Source organism: Pipistrellus hanaki (genome assembly GCF_964339955.1).
Source record: "Pipistrellus hanaki genome assembly, chromosome: 4".
NCBI lineage: Eukaryota > Metazoa > Chordata > Mammalia > Chiroptera > Vespertilionidae > Pipistrellus > Pipistrellus hanaki.
In genome coordinates this window covers 6,062,863-6,085,205 of record NC_140506.1, presented here as the reverse complement: position 1 = coordinate 6,085,205, position 22,343 = coordinate 6,062,863, and the positions used below count along the sequence as shown (strand labels likewise).

At 35.6% G+C, this 22,343-nt stretch overlaps 1 protein-coding gene across 4 annotated transcripts in view; it reads left to right on the top strand.

Moving 5' to 3' along the window:
• The window catches only part of RICTOR (RPTOR independent companion of MTOR complex 2), an 85,388-nt gene that overhangs the window by 27,253 nt on the left and 35,792 nt on the right, over positions 1–22,343 (top strand). For all 4 annotated transcript variants that reach the window (XM_084880556.1, XM_084880555.1, XM_084880558.1 and 1 more), the window contains 7 exons: positions 4,924–4,988; positions 6,180–6,311; positions 8,725–8,788; positions 13,178–13,304; positions 14,619–14,788; positions 19,385–19,452; positions 21,545–21,612. In XM_084880556.1, coding sequence (XP_084736682.1) covers positions 4,924–4,988; positions 6,180–6,311; positions 8,725–8,788; positions 13,178–13,304; positions 14,619–14,788; positions 19,385–19,452; positions 21,545–21,612 — 694 coding nt within the window. The remainder of the gene's footprint in view (positions 1–4,923; positions 4,989–6,179; positions 6,312–8,724; positions 8,789–13,177; positions 13,305–14,618; positions 14,789–19,384; positions 19,453–21,544; positions 21,613–22,343) is intronic.

The window sequence follows — 22,343 nt, the reverse complement described above, 5'->3', positions numbered from 1 at the left end:
TAATCTTGAAAGCATTATTTAGCCACCATTAAAAGCATAGTCCTAGCATCTATTGCTATCACTGAAAAATAGACATCGATTATGACAAATATGCCTTTTCATTGTAAATTGAGTAGACATTTTCCTCAGAAATGTTTCTTGCAATTAAAATGTTTTGATATTAAGTAGCAGAAAGTACTTCTTTCTAAATACTTTCCAAATTATGATTTATGAGATCATAGTAATAACTTTGAATTTTGTTTTACTTTTCCATCAAAACTGCTAACTAAAGCAAATGTAAAATGGTGAACAGTCATATATTTGGTGATGTGAGAAGATGGGTAATTTGGAAATTATGTTCTCTGAATCTAATCTGTCTGGCAAGTGTGAAAAAGATAATTCAGGAAATGCGGACCAAGTACACTTAGAGGCGAAACCAACACTTGACAGCATACGACTTTTTGCCAGAATCCAGTTCCAGCATGTCATAATTGCAAGAGTTTCATTGAAAGGTTAATGGAACTTGGGGACTCAAAAAGGGCTGAATCACATATGTTATCGCCTGTTGGGAACGGCTAAAGGCATTTCCCCAAACCTGAAAAGAATGCATTAAATTGATTGTTTGCTGCAAAACAGCTCAGGGCATCTTAATCTACATGCTATTGCCTCCTACTTTCCAAACACCTGAACAGACATAGGCTATTCCCCAGTCTGACAATGGACTCTGTAGAGAAACCTTACCCTTTGAAGTGTATATCTCCACCTTGCCTTAGGACAATTTGTGTTAATAAAAAGCAAGGGGAATTTGGTTTCTTCAGCTAGGCTCCTCTGACCCCCAGTGCCTTTCAAAATTACCTTTCGTTTCTGGACTCTTTCTTTAGTTACACACAGCCTTTCTCCAGATTGCTGAACCCTTCTTAATGCTGGAACAAGAACCCCAGCAACTTTTGTATATTTACTTTTCGGATTTCAGAGTATTTCATTTTAACATTCATTACTGCTGTGGAAGAAGAATGCAAATATTGCCTCTTCAGAAATTTAGTTAATAAATATATAAATCATTGTTTTAAGAAAGTAACTTTTCCCATTTGAGAAGCTCAAATGTTTTATATAACAAATTCTTTGCTTCATTTTTCTATGAAGTTTATGAATTAGTGTATGTCCAAGATCTAAGTAGTAACACCATGATTATAATCATAAACAGTTCTGATTTTTCTTTTTTTATTAATATACTAGTAGCCCAGTGCACGAATTTGTGCACATTGAAAGGAAATTAATTAGAAGAAATATTTTAATATCGCTATTCACCCTTTCTCTATAATAGATGTGTCAACCAAATCCATGATCAACAATGATAGATCGAAGCACACATGTCCAACTGGTGCCAGTGAGAGCTTTATATGTATCACACATGCACAAATCAACTTAGCCTTGTATATATATATATATATATAGAACAAGCTTGCTTAATTAGACCTGTTTTTTGATTTAGCTAAACTTTTAACAGCCCATTAAGGCATCCCAACTTCTCTTTCAGGTAATTGTCAGCAACATAACAGTAAACATCAACAGGAAGCAGATTTTTATTGTAGGTCATGCAGGGAGAACAAAAGGGTAAAATATTGACTGCAGCAGTGTTTGACTATATTCTGCTCAGCGAGAAAACAAGTCATTTTCATGGTCCACGATTTCTTCTTTTCAGTTGGATTGAGTTTCTAAACTTTCTAAAATATCCATTTTTCAGTCGAAACCAGTTTGGCTCAGTGAATAGAGCGTCCGCCTGCGCACTGAAGGACTGAAAGGTCCCGGGTTCAATTCTGGTCAAGGGCATGTGTCTTGGCTGGGGGCACATCCCCAGTAGGGGGTATGCAAAAGGCAGCTGATTGATGATTCTCTCTCATCGATGTTTCTAACTCTCTATCTCTCTTCCTCTCTGTAAAAAATCAATAAAATATATTTAAAAAATAAGTAAATAAAATAAAATATCCATTTTTCGGCTAATGAAAAGAAAATAGGATTCTACTGAATCTCCTATCTACCTACTCCAGGACTTCTGTGAGGATCAAATGAGATGAGGCACAGACATTTGCACCTGGTTATAAAGCAAGTCATGTTCCTGGGCTGAAGAAACCAAGGAGGCTAGTCGCTAGGGAGAGGAAGCTGGGCATTGCTACATGATATCATTACCGGCCCCCACAGCAATCATTTCCAGACTGGGCTGGGCTGTGAGCTGCATTTGGCACCGTGGGGTCTTGGCAGCGATTTGGTGGGTTGTCGCTCCAGGGTAGGGCAGGGCCTGTGTCCCACTTGGGTGAAGCCCAGTGTTGCTTTGTCATTGCCATGTCTGTGGTGCCTGTTTCTTTGTAAACTGCCAGAGCACGTAACGGCAGCTCCTGCATTGGGCATCTACTCTCTGGTGGTCAGTGTGCATCATAGTGACTGGTCAGATGGTTGGAGGGACACTTTGCATATTAGCCTTTTATAAATACAGACTAGAGGCCCATGCATAAAAATTCATGCACTGGAGGGGGGTCCCTCAGCCCGGCCTGCCCCTCTTACAGTCCGGGAGCCCTCAGGGAGTGGGAGGTGACTCAGTGATCAGGGGACGGCATTGCCACCATCACACCCATGCTGCTGCCACTGCCGGCAGCACAAGCCTCGGCTGACCCTGGTTACCTTAGCCTCCGGTTGCCCGTGCAGCTGGGCAGCCACCATCTGAAGCTTGCCTGCGCCTCAGCCCGGCCTTGGATGGCTGGGGGGCTTAGGGCGGTTCTGGCCAGACCATGCACCTGCCACTCCTCCCCTACCCCTTCTAGCTGGGCTGAAAGGACTGGGGGACTCTGGCGGGGCTGAGAGGACTGGGCACCACTATGGGTGCCGCCATCTTTGTGGCAGTGTGACAGTCGATTTGCATATCCCCTCTTTACTAAATAGAATAGTACCATATAGTGACAATGCTAGTAATATGAAATATTTAAGAAATCTCAAATAAATACTAAATTATTATTTTGTTAATCCTCACCAGAGGATATTTTTCCCATTGATTTTTAGAGAGAGTAGATGGGAGGGAGGGAGAGAGGGAGGGAAACGTCCATGTAAGAGAGACACACCTCACATTGATTGGTTGCTTCTCACATGTACCAGACCAGGCCAGGGCCAGGGATCAAAACTAAAGCCCATGTATGTGCCCTTGAGTGGGAATTGAATCTGGGACCCTTTGGTGTTCAGTCCAACACTATAACCTTTGAGCAACACTGGCCAGGGCATACTAAATTGTTTTTAATAGTGATAAGTATATTTGTGTGTATGTGTACATTCTAATCCTTGGAAATGGGCACATTTTGTGTGTATGTTTTTAGTTAACAAATGATAGTTAACTTTATTTTTTTAAAATTTTTTCAAAAAATATTTTTTATTGATATTTTACAGAGAGGAAAGGAGAGAGATAGAGAGCTAGAAACGTCGATGAGAGAGAAACATCAACCAGCTGCCTCTTGCACACCCCCTTCTGGGGATGTGCCCGCAACCAAGGTACATGCCCTTGACTGGAATCGAACCTGGGACCTTTCAGTCCGCAGTCCGACGCTCTACCACTGAGCCAAACCGGTTTCGGCTAACTTTATTTTCTGTGTATATAAAATGAGTATCTAGCCAGAGTGAGGTTCTCCAGAGTTGGTTCATACCACTTTTGAAGCTCGAGAAATGAAGAGAGATGGTAATATGTAGGTATTCCTTTTTTATAATAATATCCAACTTTGCTCCCCTCTCCTTGTGTAAATAATTTCACACAAAATTGTGGTAATATTTTTCACTGTGAACTCTGGACTCTAACTGGTTTACTCTGATTTCTGGCTTTATCACTTACTAGCTTTGTGGCCTCAAGAAAGTCGTGACCATCTGTTAGCCCAAGTTGTCCTCATTTACAAAAACATTACCCAGCTTACTAGGGATGGTAAGATTAATCGTCAGTCAATGTTACTGTTGAGATACAGATACACACACATACATATATAATGTAAGTAATATATATTTATCGTAAACATTTATAAAATACAGAAAAGCAAAAAAGAAAATAAATCGCCGGGACCGGTTTGGCTCAATGGATAGAGCGTCGGCTTGGGGACTGAAGGGTCCTGGGTTCGATTCCGGTCAAGGGCATGTACCTTGGTTGCGGGTATATCCCCAGTAGGGGGTATGCAAGAGGCAGCTGATCGATGACTCTCTCTCATCGATGTTTCTAACTCTCTATCTCTCTCCCTTCCTCTCTGTATAAAATCAATAAAATATATAAAATAAAATAAAAAAAAGAAACTAAATCACTTACTTAGGCTTGTACTTTCCTTTTTGATGTAAACAGCCGCATAAGATTCCTCCTTTATGAATGTTGGTTTCCAGTTCCGTACTACTGTAAATAATGTCCTGAGCATATTGTGCTTTATGTTTTAGATTATTTTAATATAAATCATCGAAAGTACTTTCTGATCCTGATGCATTTTTTCAGTTTATTTCACAAAATATTTTCAGTTTGTAATCCCATTACCAGTATCTTTTCTTATCTAGTATAATTATATTCAAGAACAATTTCTTGCTTTTCTAAAAAAATTTGTTTTTTAATTGATTTTGAGAGGGAGAGGAATAAAGCTAGAAATATTGATGAGAGATAAACATCATATATTGGCTGCTTCCTGCATAACCCCCAACTGGGGACCAAGCCTGCAATTCAGACATGTGCCCTGACTAAATTGAACCAGTGACCTCTTGGTTCCTGGGTCAGTGCTCAGTGGTTTCTATTACCCGGCATGCGATAGAAATAAATCTGTATCCTTGAACTATAGAATCATATTAAAAATTTTTATTAAAAGTATTTTATTTTTCAATCTAAAGGAATAATGTATATAGACAAAAATATGTAATAAATACATATTTGTTTTGTTTTTCTGACAGCTTCTTTGTGATATTGGCCACAGTGAAGACAAATTGGGTTTTAACTATGAGGATATTATAATTTGGTAAGTTTCTTCTCTCCTGGATTTTAGTATTAGTCAATTTTAGTAATTTTAAATTAAAATTAGGATACTTTAAAATATCATATTTGATCTTATAGAAACAGTTGTTTGAACATTAGAAAAAGTCAGGATTTCCAAAATTTTTTTGTTTGTTATCCTGTTGTAATATTTTGTAATTATAAAATATAAAGAACCAAAGCTAATGTTGAAAAATACCTGGACTTCTGCAATTTAAACTTTTAAATGGTAAACTTGATTTGCTCATGCCCACCAATAGAGGCATAATATTTATTTATATATATGTGTGTGTGTGTGTGTGTGTGTGTGTGTGTGTGTGCGCGCGTGTATATATGTATATATACATTTATATACATATATACATATATATGCATACACACACACACACACACACACACACACACACACACACACACACATATATATGCCCAGCAACCAAGACGATTACAACAACCAGAACTACCAATGGCTATGATGCCCACTGCAGCAGCCAACCAGCCTGATCTGGGCTCCTATCATCCTTCTCCCCCACCCCCCACCCCCAGGCAGCCCAGCCCCCAATTGGCCTTCCCCAGCCCAATAGGGGTCGGGACCCAGCTGGCCAACTGCCCATGGCTCCTCCTCCTTGCCGGTGCAGGCCAGCCAGACCCCACTATGCATGCACCAGGCCTCTAGTAATAGTATAACCATCTTTTTGGTATGGTTAGGAATTAAAAAGATATAATCTGTACCAACTGTCATTATAAAATATTTTTACTTATTGGTTTAAGCACAATGGTTTCTTTAGAGGAGAGGAAGCAGGTAGGCAGATAGAGGGAAGTAGATTATAGTGGCATATGTGTGACAACTTGAAAAAGGCATATTTAATGTCCCGTTGTTTATATAAAATAAACTACAGAAGATAGGACAAAATTCAACATTTTCTTGATTAGTGAGAATGTACCAAGGAAGCACAGATGAAAAAATGTGGGGGATGAGGACACATATATAATAACTTAATCAGTAAAGAAATTTTAAAAAAATCAGTGGTAAAGTTCCATGGCTTACAGCAAAATGATTTTTATATGTGTAAATAAATAGTAGTTTTGCTTATTTCAATTGAGGAAGAATTTGGTACCACAGTTTTATGTGTATTTAAAACTTGTACAGCAAAACTTTTTGTCTGTTTTCAAACAGCTTAAGGTTGGCTTTATTGAATGAAGCAAAAGAAGTGCGGGCAGCAGGTCTCCGAGCTCTTCGATATCTCATCCAAGACTCCACTATTCTGCAGAAGGTGCTTAAATTGAAAGTGGACTATTTAATAGCCAGGTAATTTTCTGGGAGCTAACTATGTTTTTATATGTTTTAAAAATTATGTGTTAAGTTTTAGCATACCTATCATAAACTACAAATTTTTAGTGTAAAGCCTGATAATTTTTGCAGATATAGACAACCAAGTTCCTGGTTATTCCAAATAAGGTATAGAACCCTTTCAGCATCCCAGTCAAGTTTCCTTGTGTCTCCAACCAGTACCGGTAATAAACATTGTTCAGGCTTTTCTCATTATAGACTAGTTTTTCCTGTTCTTAAAAATCATATATTGCAAATTACTGTTATGAATAGATCACTGTTAGACCATTCTGTTGATTTTCTGACTCGTTTTCAGTGTTTAGCTATTTTGGATAAAGCATCCCTAAACATTCTATATAATTCTGGGCATATACTAGTATATGCACTCATTTCTCTCAGCTATATACATATGTAGGAGTGGAATTGCTGGGTCATAAAGTTTATGTATATTCAGTTTTAATAGATATTGCCAACAGTTTTCCAACATGATTGCCCTGATTTACATTCTTAGCAACAATTTTTGAGAGTTCCAGTCTCTCCACATCTTATCAGCACCTGCTATTTTCAGTCTTTAATTATACCCTTTTGATTGCGGTTTTCATTGTGAATTCTCTTTGTGGTTTTAATTTGCATTTCCCTGATGGTAGTGAGGCAAAGCACCTTTTATAGTTGGGTATCCTACTTGTCTTGCTCATTTGTAAATTCAGTTACCTATCTTGTTGTGTAGGTGTTCTTGATATCTTATGTTGATGACTCCTTTCAGGTGTGCATATTAAGAATATTTTTTTCAAATCATCCTGCCTTACCTTTTACTTTTCTTAATTAACAAAATTCAATATAGAGGTTGTTTGTTTTATAGCTTAATGCTTTAGGTCTCTTTTGAAGAAGGTATTCTATGTTTTCTCCTAAAAAATTTATTCTTTAATACATTTTAGTAGGTAATGGCCATTTTTATTTTTATTGAGCAGAATTTGTTGAAAAGTTTTTTTTTTCCACATCTAGATTAGTGCCACTCTTATAAATCAGGTATCAGATAAATATGAATCTATTTTGCATTCTTCTCATTAATTGATCTATTTATCCATTCTTGCCCCAGTTTCTCACAGTTTTAATGACTGTAGTTTGATAATTATTGAGACCTGTTAATATAAGTCCTTCAACTGTGTTTCTTCAAGATTATATTGACTATTTTGGGTTCTGCTTTCCCATATGAATTTTATAATTATCTTGACCATTTCCATAAAAGTTTCTGGGATTTTAGTAGTAATTATATTAAATCTCTAGGTTAATTTGGGATGAGTTGACATCTTAATAATTTTGTATTTTCCAAACCTTTAATTATTTGGAACTTTAATTTCTCTCAACAACATTTTGTAATTTTCTGTGCATCTGTCTTGCATATAATTGTTAGGTTTATTTAAGGTATATTTTAATGATTTATATGTTTTTATTTAATCAATTCATTTTCTATTCTAATTGGTTTTTTTTTAAATATGTATATATATTTTATTGATTTTGTACAGAGAGGAAGGGAGAGAGAGAGAAAGTTAGAAACATCGATGAGAGAGAGTCATCAATCAGCTGCCTCTTGCACACCCCCTACTGGGGATATGCCCGCAACCAAGGTACATGCCCTTGACCGGAATCGAACCTGGGACCCTTCAGTCACCAAGCCGACGCTCTTATCCATTGAGCCAAAAACGGTTTCGACCGATTCTAATTGTTTTTAAAATTATTTTAGAATTTCTAGCAGAAGTATTAATTACAAGTGATGACCATTTTAGTTTCCCTTTCCAATCTTTATGTCTTCATTTTTCTTTCCTTATTGCATTGGCTAGAATATTGCACTCACTAGAAATGCTGGAAAACTTTGTTTTGCTCCTTAACTCAGACTAAAAGAGTTGAGTATTTCACCCTTATTTTATGAAACTTGCAATAGGCTTTCAAATGATTTTTTTCTGTTTTTTGTTTGCATTTCTGAAGAAAATATCACTTTTTCATGATGACTTATCCTTTTCATGTATAACTGGATTTGATTTCCTAATATTTTGTGACAATTTTTTTTTCCCATTTTTATTGATTTTTTTACAGAGAGGGGGAGAGAGAGGGATAGAGAGTTAGAAACATCGATGAGAGAGAATCATCGATCAGCTGCCTTTTGCACACCCCCCACTGGGGATGTGCCCGCAACTAAGGTACATGCCCTTCCTTAACCAGAATATACTTGGGACCTTTCAGTAAGCTAATTAAATATCAGCTGGTACTACAAATTCAGGTGTATTAAACGTTTTAAATACCATATTGACATTATGAATGTGGGTCTGATTTAGTGGTATTGTTTTATAAAAAATTGTTAAGATTTTTATCAATAATTATTTTGTGTATTATTTAGGTGCATTGACATACAGCAGAGCAACGAGGTAGAGAGGACACAAGCACTTCGATTAGTCAGAAAGGTATGTTCCATATCTAAGAGTAAAGACAGATTTATGGTTTCCATGTTAAGTATTTTGCATTTTTAGATTTAGACTATTTTATGAAATCTTATTAAAATTTAAAGCTAAATTCTCAGTAAACATTTTTAAGATTATACATGAGTTAAATAGATTTATGAAACTTGGAGGTGAAAAATATTTGTATAATTATTGTATGTGACTAGGTATAACTAGAGCAATGTTTTTAATAAAATGTTTATTGTAAAGAGTATTTCTCTCTTTAGTAGATATGCACATGAAATTAATGCTTTGATATATTGTTGAGAAAGAAGACTACTTGCTTCTTCCCTTGATTTTTCCCTTAAATGTATGCTTGGAATTAATGTTATTAAATGGATGCCACAAATAGTTATATTACAGTAGTTATTTTGAAGATAAATTTGGATGCAATTTATAGGCAGTTGCAATAAGAATTCAGGCCATTGTGTATGATAAAAGGTCAAAGTCTCAACTTCTACAAGAGAATTTATTACGGTTCATCCATATGCTTCTAGTGTGAAGCGTTCAAGAAATTTTTGTTCTTACATGTAATGTGATGCCCTAAGGGCAGAGGAACAGGGAACTGAGAGTTAACTTTGTTAGGACATAGCTTGTGAAATAATTTTATCATTTTCATCTTAAAGTATCATGTTTGGTTTAATATGAAAACAGTTTTACCTTTGTAGAATCCCTGAAAATGTCCTAGGTTGGACCCTTAGTTTCCCAGACCACACTTTGAGAATTGTTGCCTTAGAAATTGCATTCAGAAAAAAAGACAACTCCAAATGGATTCAAGCAATTAAATTCAGTTTTAAAAATTATTTAAAGAACATTTCATTTCAGTTTTGTAAATATTTTTGTACAGGTTACAAATTTATAAAATGGCCAGTAAACAGACTTTGAAAACAATTTAATAAGTCCATAACAAAATTATCTTCTGAAGTACACAGTAATTTGTGGAAGATACCGTTTGTGAATCCAAGAACAGGAAAGTTGTTTGTACCTGATGGAGGACTATAAGCTCAGAGGAAGAGTCCTGACAGGGTTTCTCCTTGGTTTAGCTAAAAGCATTTAAAGGGAAAACACACTTGCTGAATGAATAGTGGACTCTATTGGCCTGAGGAACTATGATATAATTTCATTAGTACTTTTAACAACCAAAGCAAACATTTCTATTTTTCAGGAACATCTTGGCAATCGAGCTAGTAGAAATTAATGATAATATAATTGCTGAGGATTTTTTGTATGCATGCAAAAAAAAAATTAATTTTTTTGTAAAAGTATTTTAGTTTTAAAAATAAAAATATTGCTTTAGGATAACTGCTCTATGAGTAATTAAGGAATACTCATATTTACTTTTCCTTCACTTTCACTTATTTCAATCATTCGGAAGGTTCTTGTTTGTTTCCTTGTTTCTTTTTCAATGTCTGGGATTTTTTCCCCTTGTCTCTCCAGTCCAGACAGTCCTTCTTATCTCTTTGATTTTCAATCTAGCTTTTTCACTGGCCAACTATTGCTTTTCTTTAAATTGTAATTCAAATTATAACTCATCATTTTCTTTATATATAATTTATTAGTGCATGTAATAAGAGAGTAATATATCAGGGGTTTGTGTGTATGTGTGTGTGTGTGTTTCTGTTTTGTGTTTTTACAATTGAAAAGAGATTCATTTAGAGGGATTATTTGCCTTTGATTCACAGCAAGATATTGGCATATCCAGTGCAAGAACTTAGTTCTTTGGATTGCCAACCTCTTTGGCCCACAATTATTTTTGGTATTATGTACTATCTTCTTACTTTGGCATTCAGAGCCAACATTTGGTCCAACCAATTATGACCTGTCTCATTATGTCATTACTAGAGGCCCGGTAAACAACATTCATGCATTTGGGGATGGGGGGGGGCTCAGCTTGACCTGCACCCTTAAGCAGTCCAGGAGCCCTCGGGGGATGTCTGACTGATGGCTTAGGCCCGCTTCCCCTGGGGAGTGGGCCTAAGCTGTCAGTAGAACATCCTTAGTGCTGCCATGGAGGCAGAAGAGGCTTCTGCCACTACCGCTGCCTCGCCAGCCCTGGGCTGGGCTTGTGGCTAAGCATCACTCCCCCTGTAGGAGTGCACTGACCACTAGGGGGCAGCTGCTGCATTGAGCATCTGCCCCCAGGTAGTCAGTATGCATCATAGCTACCGTGTTTCCCCGAAAATAAGACATCCTCTGAAAATAAGGCCTACTTACAGGTTTCCTTCTGAGTGAAATATAAGGCATCCCCTGAAAATAAGGCCTCCCTAGGCTAAACATGAAAGATTTGGTCCACTGATTCTGAAAGAAATGGAGTCAAAAGAAATTCACCAGGAAATTCAGGAATTGGATTGTTATGATGATGACATGATTGTCATTGAATAAATGAGTAAATTCTTGATACTGTAGGATTCACAGTTTGTCTGGTTTGTGTTGACAACTACCGTACTACTGTACAGTATACAGGTAATAAATTTCCTTTATTTTCAATTAACAATAAATGTGTACCGTATTCTTCTTCATGGAAAAATAAGACATCCCCTGAAAATAAGACCTAGCGCATCTTTGGGAGCAAAAATTAATATAAGACACTGTCTTATTTTTGGGGAAACAGGGTACCAGTCTGCCATTTGGTCAATTTGCATATTACCCTTTTATTATATAGGAATAGGATGAGTGTGGACAAGCTGCTATTTGCCACTGTTAAGATCATTATTTCTTTCTTATTCTTTCTATTAATTTTTACCATTTTCTACATTATATTCATCTTTCAATCTTAGCTCAAATTTTAGATATTTCCCTTAGGGAACTCTATCTTTCTAATTCCTTTATAGAAGTTTATAAATTATTACCTACTCTTTAATGTGTGTATATCTGTTTGTCCTATCATGCCTAAAAGCGTTATTAAAATTTTCTTTAAAGAGAGATGAATTATATGACTTTTTCTTTATTGTGTACTCGTTGATTTTTGAGAAAAATATTTTCTGATTTGCACAGAATTGAAGAGTTTCTTTGCATATATTTTCCTGGAAAATAGGAGAGATTTCATTTGAAAAAAAAAAAATGAATTAAGGTATTCTTTTTCATAGCACATGAGCTTCATAGACCAATAAATATTAAAATACAAATTAATATCATAAGTTAGAATTTTGTCATCTACAACGATCAGTTTTCTATACCTCCTTTCCCTTTTCTTTCCTCCAACATTTCTGATGAATAGAAAATACTGATTAAGAAATGAATGTGAGAATTTTGTAGATTCTATAGTTATTAGAAATCTTTATTTTATGGTAGTGGAACAGTATCTTATTTCATTTGAACCTTGTAATATTGCATAATGCTTCCTAAGTAACATAAATCATGTATAGGTACTCTAGCCAATACAGATCTTTCCTTTGACCCTTTATAGGATTTAACTTGGTATCTTTAATTTAGTTATATTGCATCCTTTAATTGTTTCATAGTACAAGTCTTATTTTTCAACAGAATTATAAATGCAGTAATATCTAGGGCTGGTTAATTATCCCCAATATTTTATTACCACCCAAGTAAAAAAGCATATTCTTCTACTTCCACTTCAGGAATTTATTTTGAAGTACTTCATCTACCAAATAGTCTTTATTTATTAAACAGTCATTAACTACATAGTTTTTTTTTTCTGTTTTCCAAACTGAAGATACATGTTATCTATTTTCAGTTTTCCAAATGTTATTGCCAATTATAGTTTTCACTTAAAGTGAGATTCATCCAAAGTTTATTACCAGATATGTACTTTTTCTATTGTAATATTTGAAATACTAAAAATAGATTACAGATCATTAATTTTGCCTTTTAGAATAGCAGCAGATGATGGTTACAGATAGGAAGATTATAAGACATAAATTACAGCAAAGTGAGAAAGAATGGGGAGCTACATCAGTGAGTTTGATGGGGATGAGAAATAATGAGGTAAATAGGTACATGGAGAAGGAAGTCAGGAATGCACTAGTACAGAGTGTGTTGACAGGTGGTGTCCCCACTAATATACTATGTCTAGGTATCGAGAAGTGTTTGAAATGTAGATTCTATTTCTGAGGAGCTTAGTATCTCAGAAACATTAAATCTTGTTGGTCAACTAATTTATGATCTGGACTATCGGAGAAAAAAGCAATACATTTTTTATTGTAATGATATTAACATCGTTGCATCAATTATTAGTTGCATTAATTATTTGAAATGTTCATATGAATCAGAAGATTAAAATTGATGCCTGAATCTTATAAAAACTCTATAATCTTAACCTCAAACCAAGCAAAGTAGGTTTAAAAATGTAATATGAAGTAAGTAACTTCTTTTTCTGATTTCTCCCTGTTACAGATGATTACTGTGAATGCTTCCTTGTTTCCTAGCTCTGTGGCCAACTCATTAATAGCAGTTGGAAATGATGGACTTCAAGAAAGAGACAGAATGGTCCGAGCATGCATTGCTATTATCTGTGAACTAGGTTAGAATTTTGAATAATAAAAATGTAGTATTTTAGAAAGAATATGTAACATTCCTTAATGTCTTTAACACATTAATTCTTTAGTTATTGGTACAAAGCTATGAAAAAGTAGGACAAATTCTTGATAGGATAATAGAGGACTTGCTATTTAACAAATAATTCCTAAGTGACCTTAACACTAGAACTTTTAAAGTTTTTCTCATCATGAAATTTAGTATATAAGAATTGTCCGAATTCTGGTAATTAAAATAAAATATCTTAAAGTCCAACTTTCAAACATTAGCTAACCATACTATATCTTAATATCATGGTGTGAGTTAAAAGCAATAAATAATCCATCATACATTTAAAAATAAAAAGGAATTCTAAATGCAAAAAGAGTTAAATGGGATGCCCTAGCTGGTTTGGCTCAATGGATAGAGTGTCGGCCTGCAGACTGAAAGGTCCCAGGTTCGATTCAAGAATACATGCCTGGGTTGTGGGCTCAATCCCCAGTAGAGAGTATGCAGGAGGCAACTGATCAATGAGTTTCTTCCATCATTGATGTTTCTATCTCTCCCTCTCCCTCTCCCTTCCTCTCTGAAATCAATAAAAAAAATTTAAAAAAAAATAATGAGTTAAATGGGAAAAGAGAAAAGTGGATGAATATTTACTGATCATTGTAAGAAACAGGAATTTTGAATTACAAAGAAAATCAGATTTCAGCAGCTACAGATTTTATTGTAAGAAGGCAAGAAAACATCCTACAGTGAACAAAGAAAAAAAATTAACAAGCATGATAAGTAAATAACTTATTTATATACAGATCAATAGGGAAAATAGACGATTCTCAAAGAAATACATGCATGGCCAAACTACATATTGAAAAAATTCAACGTCACGTTTGTACACTCATAGCATACATGGAGATGGCCTGATCTTTGAAGTAAAAGAGTACCTGAGCTTAAAATCTGAGTTTAAAATCTAAAGTAAAGTTACAAATCTGATAAATGATTTGAAATAGATAAAGGACTAATATTCCCACTGTGTAAAAAAGTCTTTGCAATTAATAAGAAAGAAAAACCATTCCAGTGAAAAATGAATGAAGGATATCAAAAAATTCAGAGTCATAAAAATTAAAATCAGAATTTTGGGAAGTATATTCAATGATTCTTATTAGATACATCTTATCCATATGCCTTTTTAAATGTCTTTGACTAGAGAATTTTTCAAGTCAGAAAGGAGATTGTTTTAAAATTAAAGCCCCAGTTTCAGACTTATTTTTTATTAATTATCCCCTATATAATATATTAAGTTTTTCTTTTTTTATTTTAGCACTTCAGAATCCAGAGGTGGTGGCCCTTCGAGGTGGACTAAACACCATCTTGAAAAACGTGATCGATTGCCAATTAAGTCGAATAAATGAGGCCCTCATTACTACAATTTTGCACCTCCTTAATCATCCAAAGACCCGACAATATGTGCGAGCTGATGTAGAATTAGAGGTAGGAACTTGAATATTCTTTTCTAGTTTTAAAATGACTAAATTCAACTCTTACTGTGCAATTTTAAAGTAAGTAGATGCAGCACAGCATTATCAAACCTAAATTTACTAATACTGGCTTATTCCCAGCAATATTCTATAGCTAAAGATTTTAATATGTTAATTGTTTGTGAATAGGTCTTGCTAAAAATATACCATTTATTTATCTAAACCTTGCTAAAAGTCTCTGAACTTAGGAGCACTTATTAGTAACTAATGACCATATATACTTGAAAGAAATAGAATACATTAAAATTTTTTTTTTTACTAATTCATTGTTTTTTTTTTAGTTAGACTAAAATAATTAATCTTATATAATAAAGGATATAGTGGAGGTTAGAACAGAATTACCACAAACTATATTCTAATAGTTTATTTGTGTGAACATACTACATGGTTGTTCATTACAGATATAATTTAGAGTAAGTTTAAACTCATGATTTGTTTGTATTGGGGTTGAAATTATGCCAGGTATAAAAGATTTATTGTTCCCTAGTTTGTCTCTCTAACTCATTTTATATGAAAGCTTGTCTTAAATGTTAGTTTTGTTTCTCTTAGGGATATTAAAAATGTTTTAGATTATAACATTGACATTAGCTTATATTATACCAGCAAATTTAAGTACAATATTTTTCTTTATATGTGATTTTAAATGCATTACTATAGGTAGTCCAATGGGAATAGACTGGCATTTTTTATATTTTACTGTATGTATAGCTTTACATTCTTTTGTGTGTGTTATATTTTTAAAAATCTATAATTTTAAGATTGGCAAGATTATTACAGTTAAGGAAGATAATATATGTAGGCCTTTTTCTTTTTAGTTGTAAAGCAGATTAAAAAGCCCAAAGTGAAAAAAACTTCAAATAATATGTTAGATGTGTAAGTAGATGACTATATCTTTGCTTCTATCTTGTTCTTTAAAACCACAAAATTAGTTTATTTTTTCCTTAACAAGATCCCTCAGAGTAGCACAGTGATTGAGCACATAGACTTTGGGCTGTACAGATCTTGATTTTTTGCTGTATGACCTACTAGCTTTATGATTTGGGGCTACTTATTAGCCTGTTCTGGGCCCATTTATTCCTAGGTAAAATGAAGGTCATGGTTTATACCTTGAAGAGTTGTGAAGAATCCCATATAATAAAAGCCTAATATGCTAAGTGTGTTCAGTCGTCTGATCGACTGTTCAACCAATCAAAGCAAAATATGCTAATGATATGTAAGGCCGTTCAGCTGCTCTCTGTGACATGCGTTGACCACCAGAGGGCAGACAGTCCACCAGTCGCTATGACGTGCACTAACCACCAGGGGGCAGACGCTCCGACTGGCAGGTTAGCTTGCTACTGGGGTCCAGCTGCTCAGGACTGAGCTGGACATGCCCTGGAGCCCTCCTGCATCCCTCCCTGGTGCCCTGTGGACTGGTGGAATCCCTCAGCCTGGCCTGCACCCTCTCACATTCCCAACTGAGGGACCCCCTCTGCCCCTCCCCCCAAGTGCACAGATTTCATGCACTGGGCCTCTAGTAAGTACTATAATAATAGTGGTAGCAGCAGCAGTAGCAGTAATAATAGCAGCAGCTAATACTAATGTAAAGCTTATAACGAGTTAGGCATTATTTTTAGGTACTTCTCATATATTCTAATCTACATAAAATATTTTATTTAGTACTTGGCACAAAATAAATAATTCTGGTTGCTTTGAATGGTACTCAACATCATCATCATTATCATCATCATTTTTATCATCTTCATTGTAGAAACTGCAGCAAAGAGAATATTGTCCTCATTTTTATATATTTATCAATTTTCACTGTATATTGATAACAAGTTCCCTTTCCTACATACAAAAATTTTTTTTTCAGTGCTACTGTCTGTTGTTAGGCCCAAATCTTAATCCTATTAGAAACCCTTTTTTAAATTTGCTCTGGCTTCTGTTTATACTCTATGTAATATGTTTTGATCTCAGGAAAAAAAATGTAGAGTTAATATATTAATGTTAATAGAATAATTTAGGGGTGTCGAACTCAATCAGAGAAGGGGCCAAAATCTAAAATCCAGCCTAAATCGCGGGCCGAATGGTTTACTGAACAGTCATAAACTGACAATGTCATAAACTGACAGCGGAGTGCAGTGATGACAGCGCGGTGCGGGCCACATTGCAAGGCCTGGTGGGTTGGATTTGGCCCGCGGGCCTTGTGTTTGACACATGTGGAATAGATACTCTGTAAAGGTTGTAAGAATAGATACTCTGTAAAGGTTGTAAGTTAATTGTAATTTTATAGTAAATTAAAAAAAAATTATTAAACTTATACTTCACAGTGGGATAGAGTAGTTTATAGTATCTGCTATGGAAAACAAGAAAAGCTGGGCATTTGTGGAAATCGTCATTTAGTGCAGTATTGAGCTGTGAAAGCCACAAGGACCAGGGAAGGAGGAAGATACCTGGCACGTTTCCCTGAAGATCCATAGATGTCCTTGGTAGCACTTGCATATTGGGCACAGACTAGCAACTAAAAATAGGACCAAAGCCTAGATAGAAAACCAGATTACTTGGCAGTCCTAGGGGTCATGGCATGACAAACCTGGAGATAAGAAAAGTCCACCGAGTCTGTCTTACCCCTCCAGACATTTGCTGAAATGAGAATCTATGCAAAGTAGAAGCCCCCATGTTAAACCTGAGGAAAGCACAGTGTAATATGCTGCAGCCTCTAGTGCGTAAGATGCAAAGGCTAGGAGAAGGGGCCCTGAGCAGACCACGAAAGGCCTTTAAGAAGTAGTATGCACTGGTTGTGCAGTTGCCTTCTTTCCTGGGTCTACTTACTGATCAGGATAGAATTACTAGCTGAAAATCCACATGGGTTTTTGCTGGGATCAGAAAAACAGGAGGAGCATTTGACATTTGTGTGTTACTAAAGTGACAACATTGGACATTTCATAGCTGATTCCTGTTCTTGTCATTTCCCCAAATCTAAAGCCATCCTGGATGGAGAGCTAAAATTTTTGTTTAAAACTGAAGAAAAAATAAACTGTAAGGAGAAAAATACTTGTCAGGCTCTCTATTGAAAGCACTGGAAGGCATACTGTAGGCACAGGAAAACCAAAGTGTACTCGCTATAGCTTATCAAATGGCAACATAGGCTCAGTTCATCTCATTGGTGATCAGAAAAAGCTGCTCAGTAGCCTTAACCTACAGAAACCTATCCTATCTTATCTAATAAAGAGGGAATATGCTAATTGACAATTACACCCTCACAAAGATGGCAGCACCCACAGCCAGTAAGGAGGAAATATGCTAACTGACTGTCAAGCCCTCAAAGATGGTGGCACCCAATCCCCTCAGCCCCTCTGGAATGGCAGGTACATGGCACGGCTGGGCCTGCCCTCAGGAGTGTGGCTGCTCCGTGCACCTGCCTTTGGAGTCCCTCAGCCCCTCAGCCCCCAGGGCTGGCCTGAGGCACAGGCAAGCCTCAGATGGCAGATACCCAGCCACCTAGGGCTGGCCCAAAGCTCAGACAAGTCTCGGAAAACAGCTGCCCAGCCCAAGGTGCAGGCAAGCCTGGGATGGTGGCTACTCAGCCACTCAGGGCTGGCTGAGGCTTGCACTGCCAGCAGTAGCAGCGGCAGAGGTGTGATGAGGGCATCGCCTTCCCCTGATTGCTAGGTCACCTCCCGCCCCTGAGGGCTCCCGGACTGTGAGAGGGGGAGGCTGGGCTAAGGACCACACACCCCCTCCAGTGCATGAATTTTCTTGCACCAGGCCTCTAGTGTGAGAAAATAAATATTTATTGCTTAAAAATGAAACACAAAGAATGGCTAGAGGGAATTCTCAATCAGAAGGTAAATGATCTAAGACAAACAAGGAAATGGATGAAGGAAAAAGTACTTATATGACTAAATATAAAAAAAATACTGATTGTAAAAAACAATATAAGTGATGTCTTCTGTATTTTAAATTATTTAAAAATAAAATTCAGATCAATTGTGGAATATAGACAGGGAAAGACTTTAGAAAATGAGATAGAGTGGTTAAAGTACTAAAATGAGTGATTTTATAGCAGAGTTGCTAACTACAGGGACAATACACAAAAATAGCTTATATTTCTTTATACTATACTAGCAACAAGAGGAGAATTAATTTATAAAGTAAAACCATTTAAATAATGTTCAAAAATAGGCAAAACTATGTCACAGTGTTAGAGGTCAGGATAGTAATTTTGGCGTCAGTAGTAACTTGTGAGTACATAGGGAGGTAAGGAGGTTTTGAGGATGCTGATGTTTTCTTCATCTGGTGCTGGGTAAAGGAGAGCACTCAGTTTGAGAAAATCCATCAAATCATACATTCCTGTGATACATCAATTTAATATTTCAAAAATTCAGTTTCTACATTAAAAAAAGTACTCAAGTATATTTGTTGATGATGAATTTAAAGAAATAAGTTTCTTGAACAGTATACCCAATTAAGGATATAGAGAAGTAGAATTAATTTTAGCTTGTTATAAAAGTAATGCATTTTACAATAAGGACACTTTTTTTCTTCCTGCTTTTCTCTTTATTAGCGAATTTTAGCACCCTATACTGATTTTCACTACAGACATAGTCCAGATACGGCTGAAGGACAGGTCAAGTAAGTATCACGTGTTCATATAACTTTAAAGATGGAGTGCCTTGGTGTTAAAGTTTTAAATTTGTTTGATTGCATGTAGAGCCAGAACAGTGTGGGTTTGAGTAAATGTATTATTTCATGGAGTTTTATTGTCTCTGCTAATGTAATTAACAGTATTTATTACTTTTTAAAAAATTAAAAGTAGGCTTTGGACAATTTAAAGACTTAGAGTTAATTTCTTATTTTAAAAAATGTAGTTATGCCCTGGCTGGTGGCACAGTTGTTTTGAGCATCATGCTGTGCACCAAAAGATTGTGGATTTGATTCCTTGTCAGGGCACAAACTTGGGTTGCGGGTTTGATCCTGGTTGGGGTGTGTACAGGAGTCAACCAATCAATGTTTCTCTGTCTCTGTCTCTGTCTTATTTCTCTCTCCCTCTCCTCTTCTTCCTTCCTCTCTCTAAAAATATATCCCATATCCTTGGGTGAGAACTTTCTTAAGAAGTAAGTTAGGCTGCAGTAGAAACATAAATCTTTGGAGTTTTTTATTGTATATATTTTTAACATAATTACATTGAGAGACTAAAAGAATGAAATAAGGGGGATGAAATGAAGAGCTTCCTTAACAAATGGAGTAAACAGGAAGATAGTTTAGGTAGAATTTTGAGAGTAAGGTTCAAAGGAAAATAAAAGGAGATAGAGTGAAGATTATTTTCTAGAAATGAGACAGGATAATTTTTGGGAGAGAAAAGCACATAGTTCACTAGATATTCTAGAATAACTTTTTAATTAAACTGATTCAGGGGTCAAATAATGTACTGTATATAAAGATTTTGCAAATGACACAATTCCAGTAAATATGCTATGAGATGTTTCCTAGTAGGATTGTTGGGTTGCAGACATACTCACTTATTTTGAGATGTCGCTATTAAAATTCCTCACTAAGTTTGGAACACTGTGAAATAGGGATATTTTTATTCTTTTTCATTTTTCTCCTGAATTTAAAACAGTGGTTTTATATCTCTAATCACCTTTATCACTGTTGACTTAGCACATCCTAACATATCATGTCCTGAGCTAAGATGTTCTCTCTTCAAGACTTCTCAAATCTGTTTTTGCTAAATTTTGAATTCAGGATTTTTAAGCCCCTTTCTTGGCTTTTTAAATGACACTTGGACATTCTGTCTATTGATGGAGAGCATAAGCATTTTCTATTGCTTTGTGACAAATCACTACCAATGTGTAGCAGGTTAAAATAACATCATTTTATTAGCTCACAATTCAGTAACTCAGAAGTCAGGTGTGGCTCTTATCTGGAGGTTGCAGTGAAAAATCCATTTCAACCTCACTCAGGTTGTTGGCAGAATTCACTTTCTTGCTGTTCAACAACTTCGGACTCTGTTTCCTTGCTGTCAGCTAAGGCCTACTCTCAGCTTCTAGAAATCACCCTCTTTCTTTGCCACATGGTTCCCTCTATCTTCAAATACAGCAAGAATTGCTCAAATCCTTGTCATAAACTATTGCATGGAAAGGAACAAGTGAGATGATTGAATGCACAATTACAAAGAAGAAAAGCTGTTGATATTAACACTACCCAGTTATTTAATAACATTTCAGTGAATAGGTTGTTGAGCTTACTTGTTGGAAATGCTCAAATAAGTTTGGGTAAAAATTTTAAAGCAACTTGAATACAACTGATAAAAGAGGTTTACATGGTAATTTTCTCTCCTGAGGGGCAGCTTCCAAAGAGAAATGCTTACTAAGCAGGCTGGTGTTGTCTCCAGTGCTCAGTTAAAGGTGTTAATGAGCTCTCTAAGAATATTTTTCAAAAGAGCAGGAAATGTAGAACTAAATAGAAAAGTCAAAATTTATAACTTATTTTAAACCATGTTGTGAATCTTAAATTGGAGAGGGAATTTCCCATGTAATTAGGTAATTTGCTTTGAGGTAGATCTGATTTTCGTTTTTTTTTAACAAGTTTTATTTCCTGTGTAAATGCTTAATTGTTAACTAATGATAGCGCATATTCTGTTTCAGTACCAGGAAAAATTCACTTTTTATTTTAACATATTTCTTTGACTCTCTCTTTCCTCCCCGTCTACTACCACACACAGAGAAGACAGAGAAGCAAGGTTTCTAGCCAGTAAAATGGGAATCATAGCAACATTCCGGTCATGGGCAGGTAAGTTACCTGACTATTTTCAAATGTTAAGTTATTATTGCAGCATCTAATGTAGATGTTAATCTAGTCTTAACTTACATGTTATTTTTAGAGCTAAAAGAATTTGTACAGAATTATTAAAATTGACTATTTCTAAGTCTATGATTACCTGGGAAATTTAAAAAATTAAATGTGAGATGTATATGTATATGTATATGTATATGTATATGTATATGTATATGTATAGCTGTACTTGTAACTAAAGTTTTTTACCTAAAAGTACAATATAAAATATCATTAATACCAAATAAGCAAGATGTAGGCTATTAGTAGTCTTACATTTCTTGAGAAGAGGGAGTAAGCATGCTTTATCTTTCTGTGGAATAGAAAGCAAACATATTTCTTAAAATAATACCATCACTAAGTGTGCTATGATATATTAATAAATACCTTCTTCCTTCTTGACTTTGTAGAATAATTTAAGGAATAGCATACAAAGGAGTGTAGCAGTAAACAGAACAAGAAAATTTTCCTAAACATATCTGTGTACCTAGGTAATGCTAAGATATCTTTTCCATACAAATTACTATCCCAGCCATTGGCCCCTAGCCAGTATGTATTCAGTGACTTCCCCTACCTCTCAGTGCTTTGGTAAAATCTCTATTCATGTAGTGTCCTCATGATTGCCTATTTCCCTTTACCCTCGTGGATAAACTAGTAGGTATTTATGAGGGCCCAACGATCACACATTG